The sequence below is a fragment of the Prenolepis imparis genome, unplaced genomic scaffold (genome assembly GCF_030444845.1).
Source record: "Prenolepis imparis isolate NDT839.2.m4 unplaced genomic scaffold, iyPreImpa1.0 SCAF_33, whole genome shotgun sequence".
In the NCBI taxonomy this organism is placed as follows: Eukaryota; Metazoa; Arthropoda; class Insecta; order Hymenoptera; family Formicidae; genus Prenolepis; species Prenolepis imparis.
In genome coordinates this window covers 301,489-309,562 of record NW_028141191.1, presented here as the reverse complement: position 1 = coordinate 309,562, position 8,074 = coordinate 301,489, and the positions used below count along the sequence as shown (strand labels likewise).

Genomic DNA, 8,074 nt, shown 5'->3' with positions numbered 1-8,074 from the left:
ACTGGCAGTGAATTTTGGAACACATTCTGTGTTTTTAGTATTAAACATTGGTAAGTTCACGGGATTTTGTCCTTTTTACGACATACATATTTTGAACTGTGGTTTCAAAATAATTATATTTTTATAATTGCATATTGATGTTTTTCGTTTTTATGCTATGCTGCCTGTAAATAATTAAGAATTGTACTGTGTACTCTTTCGCAATTAAAATCTCACGTATATCGGAGCATCGTGAGATAAGTTCGAAAGAGTACGCGAACAGTCCTTTTACTTGAAAAGATACAATACAATTATTAATTGTTTACAGACAGCATAGCACACGAAAATCAAAAAATCAAAAATACATATAACTATATATAAATATTATATGTACTTTCCGATTCACGCATAATGCACATGAAGTGACAGAATATCTATAGTTTACGTCACGTATGTATATTATAATTTTCTGTCGCTTCACACGCATTAAGGTGCCTTTTCATGCTGACGCTCGACGCTCATTTTTAGCGGCAAAAGACGTCACATGATCAAAATTGACGAATTGGTATCTTTATTTTTGGTCACGTCTTTTGACGCTAAAAATGAGCGTCGAGCGTCAGCATGAAAAGGCATCTTAATGCGTGTGAAGCGACAGAAAATTATAATATACATACGTGACGTAAACTATTGTCACGTCTGGGTGATCTCCCTTCTCTCTCTATGCCTAGGCTAGTGAGAAAACGGGCGCTCTCTATTTTTGTGAGGCAACCTGCTTACACCGGCTATACCTCTGGGACGCCGAGAGCTAGGACCGAAGTTACGGATCTAGGGAATGTTGTAGGTCACAGGAGTGGGGTATTAGTTACTAGTTGGGAGTATCGAATCTATTAGCGATATCTTCGATGTCGTTTAAAATAGTTATGACTTGATTGAAAGTTATTTTACCATTCAAATATTCATAGATCAAATTGAGTATTAATTGGTAAATTGTATTGCAAATTAAGCCTTGAAGTTGTTTATTCATCTGGATAATAATAATTCAGGGGCTAATTAATAAAATGAATTTGATATTTATTTAATCGTCTGTGAATTCGACGCTTATTTGAGCACCAGGGATATGAAGATTATCTAAGCAGACTATGAGTTGATCGATATCAATAGTTCCTTCTAAAACGTCAGTTAGTAGCCCGATGATTATATTTATAATTGAATTTGCATCATCGTTTGTTAATCCTTGGACGTCTAATTCAGTAGATCTGGGTAGCATTTGAATTAATTGGTAGAGGCAATGATGAGAATAATATATTTATAATGAGTTAGATAAGGATTATCGTGAGATAACATGAAGGGGAACTAGAGGGAGTGAGATATCAATATCCGATACGTCTATTCATTTGGGTTTAAATATGAATTCAAAAGGAAGGTCTGGGGGTACGGAGAATGTCTTCGGGCAAGTATGATGAATGCCTCGTCGACGATGGAGATACGCAGGGTGTTGATGGGAGGTTTGTCGTCGGGCAAGTATGATGAATGCCTCGACAACGACGGGAAGTAGGGGAAAAGGCAGAGAGTTGCTTGTGTGCTTACGGTAAAAGTATGCGTTGCAACTATAGGTAAAATGAGGATTGGACCACGTCCAGAGTGAAATTAGTTCCGGAATTCTGTTTAAGAATCCTTATGCGATATCTTTCTCCTGTTATCGATTTTTATTAGGTGAGAGAAGGTAATGAGGAGTTGTCTTCGGGCAAGTATGATGAATGCCTCGTCGACGATGGAGATACGCAGGGTGTTGATGGGAGGTTTGTCGTCGGGCAAGTATGATGAATGCCTCGACAACGACGGGAAGTAGGGGAAATGGTAAAGAGTCGTCTGGACCTACGAAAGGTACGTCCAACGGCTAGAGGTAAAATGCGGGTTTGGACGACGTCCGAGTGATACCAGGAGTATTGTTTCTACGTTAATGTTGCTAAATTCTGATATTGATACCTTGAATAATTATGAAAAGGTAGTTGGATTCTGATTTGATAAATACTGATTGACAACGGGAAACTGTTAGCTGCATGCAATGCTTAACAGTGGATTTCGTTTATTTGTTTTAGGAGAAGGTAGTGATTGAAAGAGAATTGTCAGTCTAGAGTAACTTAGAATTAAAATTGGCGTGTTAAATAGTCTGGGTAATTATAAGTACTTACCTTGTGATAGACTGTGAACTTCAGGCAGTGGATCGTAATACGCTCGTTCGCCTTTTTCCCTTCTCTAGGACCTCGGTCGCGGGATGTTTGGCAAAATCAACGTATTCGAGTTTTGAAGCACAAGAGTTCTTTATTTAACTTTTACTTTATAATTCTATGCGCGACTAACAATTTGAGTATGTCGACGCAGTTGACGGCAAACGCGTGACTTTATACAGAGTATCGTAAGGCTACAGAAATGATGTACTGTAGAGCTACGGTGGGATCTCGATAATGAGATGCCGTAGAGTTACGGTGAGATGATAATGATGGTATGCCGCAATGAAGTTAAGAATTAAGGGTTTATATACCCATCAAATCGAGAAAAATCTGAGTGTCGTGTGCAATTCCCTTTTGGTGGGGATTTCTAAGAAAGACGTTTTCTTGGAATATGTCACAATAAATTGTACTAAGAGGTCACGATACGGTGACCCGCAGGAGCGAACGCTCTAGGTGTCAACTATCAATTTACGAGTTTTAGATAATCTGGACCGGATATCGAAGTTAGGCGGTGAGCTTGAGATGAGGAGCGACGATTCCAAGAAGTGTCTAATTTATTATTCTTTTGTGGTTTGAACGCTAGCATCCGATAACGCGAGGGAGATAACGGACGGAAGCGGCTTGTCACCTACGATCGGCACTTAATTACTTGCTGATTGTGAGCTGATTTTAGAGGGGTCTGCGCATAGATACATGTTAAAGTTTCTTGTAGTTCGCCAAATATTCATTTGTACGTTTATGGAATCATTTCTTATATAATTTATTTTATGTTATTAATTGGAATTCTTAATGATTGATAATTTATAATAAAACTTGAGTTTAATGCAATAGGGTAAGATTAAGTTATTTCTAAATTATAGAATTATGATTCCATAACGTAATATCGAGACTTTCTTGTTCTCGTTTGACTTAATTCTATAATAAAATATTCTCTTTAATTATATCCACTTGGGCCTTATTTATAAGTCTCTTCATTTAATAATTTACTCAATAAATCTTAATAATCTTGGGTTCGTTATCGAAATCATTTAATGACTGAAATAAGGCTTCGTAAATATAATTGCGGATGAAATCTTAAAATATTAAGTGTTTGAACACTTTTAGTAATTCATCGAATGCTTGTCGCAGGCTTGTCGTTACAATGCATCGCAAGATAAGGATTTATGGAACCTTCCTCATAATAATTCTGTCAGTGATTAAAATACTTCTAAAACTCATTACTATAAGTCTTAAATTGTTAAGTAAAGTTCGACAAGTTATTATGTTTCTGATTCCATAAATAATATTATTATATTGTTTAATTAATATTGAATATTCATATATAAGTGGGTTAGTCATGATTAAAATATATTCTTATTGCTAAGGGTTAGTTTCATTTAATAATAACTGGTTAGTTGAAGTATACGCTCAGGGGTCTCGGATGACGTTTGATTGGTCGGATCGCTAGTTCCTGGTAGCGGCTAGTTAGAACTAGATAACTGGAGACCCTAGATTTGGTATGGTTAGTAATTAATAATATAAATGCTTGATTTTAGTCTAAACAATTATATGTAAAGAGGAAAATCATTAATTATCCTTAAATTTTAAGTATTGGCGCAGGAAAAACAGTAGCGCGCAAAAATATGGTTTTGCGAAAATGACGGGACGTTACACCTCCCCCCTTATTTAAGAACAAATTGCGATGTATTCGAAGGAATTTGTTCGAGATCTTTTAAACGATCTCTTAAATTCTGATATGAATTAATATCAGAAACATTATTAGTAGTTGCTGATTCGATGTTGGATGAGGCATTATCATTTGGTCTTGAAAACCCATTAATGATTACGGTAGGTTCCCTGGAGAGGTCTTCAGGAGCAGAAGGTGACGGTGGTCCCTTGGCTGGTTTTTTATTATCGGTCCTATCGACAGGTCCTCGTGCGAGATGAAGTAGTAGATGAGTGAGAGAGCTCCAAATGGCTCCAGCCAAATGCATGCTCCATCCATAGGCGGAATGTAAGGCATAACCGTGAATAGCTGTATCGACGAAGACTTTTATGATGCGAATAATTATTAGAATGCCAAGGATTCCAGCGGTTGCGGATCCGAATGAAATAAATCCGGTCCATACTCGTGAGGCGGCACTCTCGGCAATTTTATTGAGAGAGGCTTCGTCCAATAAATTATACATGGAGACAGCGTCGGAGTTAATGGAGTATCCCGTAATTCCTCTTGCAATTGTATTTAGAAGAGCGGGTTTCTCTGCGGGGAACATAATGTGATCCCTCAGTTTTTCTATATCTTCTTCGGAGTATATTCCGCTGACAGCGAGGGCTCCTGGCGTCAAATAATCCCAGGTTAATGTCGTCATTGGTTTTAATTGTTGCGGAGGTAACTGTCTGATTTGAGGTTCAGGTGTAAATTGAACCCATGTATCCTCGATACGGTACATAGTTGGTAATTCAAAACTGCATTCCCTTTGATTTCCATATTTAGAAATTATCCGGGATTTCGGGGTGAGAAACAAGGAAGTGTTGCGGGTGGTTACAGGTAATTCCGTGTAACATTCCTTTGTTTTCCTTACTACAACATCTACAGGTATGCATTTGACGATGTGCGTGGTTTCCCCGGTTGTAACTGCCATATAGCCGGGTCCTTTCATAAGGCGATATGCGAATTCATCTGGTTGAAGAGTAGCGAAAGACAGGGCGTTGGTGATTACCTGTCTTTCTAATTCGCATTTTTGTTGCATAACATTATAATATAATGAAGTCATTTGTTGTCGGATGTGTTTTTCCACATACACGAATTTAGAATTCATATATGTGAATATATCCAGGTTGTCCACGGGGATGATACCTCGGCTGGCGAAGGTATCGCCTTGCTTTGTCTCTAGGATAAAGAGCTTAGGGTGCTCTGTGCGAAATAAAGTGTATCCGCACAAGGGTTGTTCTTTTGTCTTCGTAAGTGCGAACGTGACGTCCTGCGTAGTCAGACTATAAATAATTGGAGAAAGAGGGTTAGTTGAATTATCTGTAATTTTAGTTGCTAAACCCTCATAAAGAACGTCATATTGATGGAAATTGCAAGCAGATGTTGGCAAGGATTTCCAATACGAGTATCCGTTTTCGGAATCGATGCAAAATCCTTCGCTCAAGAGACAAATGGTTCCGGATTTTAATATTATTTTTCCGGAGTTTAATTGTACGGGAACGTGCGATGTCCTCAAGGAGATCTTGACGACGGCTTGAACAACGACGTTGTCCCAGGTTCCGTAAGGGTCGGAGTACTGAGTGCCTTTGCAGGTTCCGTCGTTATTAGTGCGTCCGGCTAAGGTGAGACTGTGATAAGTAGTCTGATTAGCTCTTAGTCCGTGAATGATATTGCTATCTCCGAGAGAGAATGTTCCATCTTGGAATGCCCTTCGGCACACTGTATATCCGGTTTCGTGGATATAATCTGCCTTTCCGTTATGGACTATGGAGACATGCGAGTGCATTCCGCAGTGGTAAATTGTCCGTGATATTTCCACCTTGCACTGGATGACTTCTGCATGATTGTAGTCCGAGAGTTGTAAGAGTTGCATGTAGACGTCAGTCGAATTGGGTTTCCGTATATCAAGATTGCATTCTCCAACATCGAGCAACGATACCGAAGTAATATTCAGGTGTTGTCCGCCACAATCGAATCCAATAAGAGCGTGAATCGGATTAACGAGAACGAGAATCGCGAAGTACGACAACATGTCTGTAATAATGCATAGTGAAGTATATATATATAGATATTCTTAATCTAATTGTTCGTGTATGTGATATTGCTTTAAAATTATGGTTATATGTGTATGTTTGTATTCCTATAGCTTTGTAATCAAGTAGGATATATATATATGTGATTATTATTGAATATATATATATTCTTATTCTAATTATACGTAAATATATATATATTGTTTTATTATTATTATTTTTTTTTTGTGTGCTTTTTGGGTTTTTTTTTTCTTTATATATATATCTATATATATATATAGTATATGAGGTATCCTTTTGTCACCGAGTAAAGTATGGAATTATAATAGATTATATGCACGTTTTATTCTAAAATTATGAATATGTAAATTATTTTTTTCCTTTTTTTTTTTTATATATATATGCTATATGTCTTATAACTTTATTTTGCAACTGAGTAAGATATAAGAATTGTACTTGGGTATATATGTACGTTCTATACTTAAGATATATATATTTCATTAAAATTACTTTAATTAGATCAGTTAGAACCAATGCGTAGATGTTAATTATTTAGGGTGAAGCTTATCGTAGCGAGGAATATATACTATATTAACTTACATAGATGCTTAATGATAAAAAAAAATTCTCTTCTCTCTTTTTGTTATTATTTTTTTCGAGGACGCTTTCGTATTTTGTTAGTTCTCTGAATCAGGCCGCCAAGCTGCGAGGGTCTGATATTGCATCCATATGTGTAGTTTTTCGCTGGGAAAGGTTGTGTTTTAACGTCTTTGGTAAGTTAGAAAGGGCGTGTCAAGTCGTAAACATATCATAGGTAGAAGTGTATGTGAGTAGAGGGGGAATGGGAGGAAAAAGAAAATGGTTTTCCACGTGCAGGTCAACGAAGAAGAATCGCACAGTCGCACTTTAGTTTTTGCAGTGGTAAGAGTGTTGTGAGAAAAGAAAAATTTATAATGGAAATTGAAGTCCCGTATTCGAAAACGAGGGTGGTGATCAGGCGATTACCGATAATTCTGGTGATGGAGTTTGATAAGGAGAACGTAAGTAGTTATTCATGAATGTGTATGAGTCTGTTTTATTATTAATGCTATTACCTCTGATATTAATGATATTTGATATTTGCTTAATAATTTGGAACGGGGCGATCGAGATAGGGAAATATAATAATTAAGGGTTTTCTTTCTCAGCCCGACGTTATTCTTTCTGTGTATCAATACACGAAGAAGGATCGCGAAGATCGGCGAGTGAGAGCCGAAGAGAGACGGCGCTGGGAGGCTTTCCTGGAGGAGGAAGGGGATGATATTTTCTCCCTGAATAAATTATTTGAGGAATGGAGCGAGGAGGAGAGATTGTTCAGAGAGAGATTTCTGATCACCGATGAGATGCTCAGTAAGTTCTTTTAAAAAAATTTTTTTTTTATGACGCGGTTTGTTAATATATAATTGATAATTCGATGTATGTAACCTTTATTTGTTTGTTAGAGGACGACTGGGATTGTGGACCACCGTGGAGGGTATGCTTGTGGAAGAACGTAGTGAAGATGAGTAGACTACGTGCTGAAAGAAGGGTGCAGAGAATGATCGATTTCGCGGCGCCGGTGAGGAGGTGTGAGGACGCGGGGTACGATGATTTTGAAAACGCGGAGTACCGTGAAGAAGTTTTACGCCAAGCGGGATTCTATAAGAATTAGGTAAGTAAGCTTTCTTTTACTTTGTTTTGCCTTGGGTTTATCTCATTGCTTGACATTACATTATTTTTGTGCATTGTTTCAGAACTGCCTTGATAGCGTCATCGATTCAGGTTATTCTGAAGAGCGCGCGCGCGATTGCAAACGTATATATTTTTAATAGTTCCTTTATAATAATTATTATCGCATGTATTTTACGTAATTATTAAAATTATGCTTATCGAGAAACTGCGTTATTTTATTTCATACTGCCTTCATAAGTACTTTATATACTCGTAAGATTAGAGGAAACACCGTAGAAGCATTTTATTGTTTATGATTAAGATTCATTAATTAAAATATATATATTCTTATGATTTAAATCCATATATATATGATTCGTAAGAAGCTAAGAATGCACTTTGTTATATTATTATCGTATTAATTATCGTATATATATATTTTGTTTTTTTTT

At 36.9% G+C, this 8,074-nt stretch overlaps 2 protein-coding genes across 2 annotated transcripts; one reads left to right on the top strand and one right to left on the bottom strand.

The window, feature by feature from the left end:
• Positions 1 to 3,871: 3,871 nt before the first annotated feature.
• LOC145946966 (uncharacterized) lies at positions 3,872 to 5,935 on the bottom strand. The gene has a single exon (XM_083056722.1). It carries the CDS (start codon positions 5,930 to 5,932, stop codon positions 3,872 to 3,874), a length of 2,061 nt encoding a protein of 686 aa, XP_082912848.1. The 5' UTR covers positions 5,933 to 5,935.
• Positions 5,936 to 6,393: 458 nt separating this feature from the next.
• Positions 6,394 to 7,842, top strand: LOC145946970 (uncharacterized). Its single transcript, XM_083056725.1, has 4 exons — positions 6,394 to 6,973; positions 7,121 to 7,322; positions 7,415 to 7,623; positions 7,706 to 7,842. Exons 1-3 carry the CDS (start codon positions 6,887 to 6,889, stop codon positions 7,621 to 7,623), a joined length of 498 nt encoding a protein of 165 aa, XP_082912851.1. The 5' UTR covers positions 6,394 to 6,886; the 3' UTR covers positions 7,706 to 7,842.
• The last annotated feature ends 232 nt before the right edge of the window (positions 7,843 to 8,074 follow it).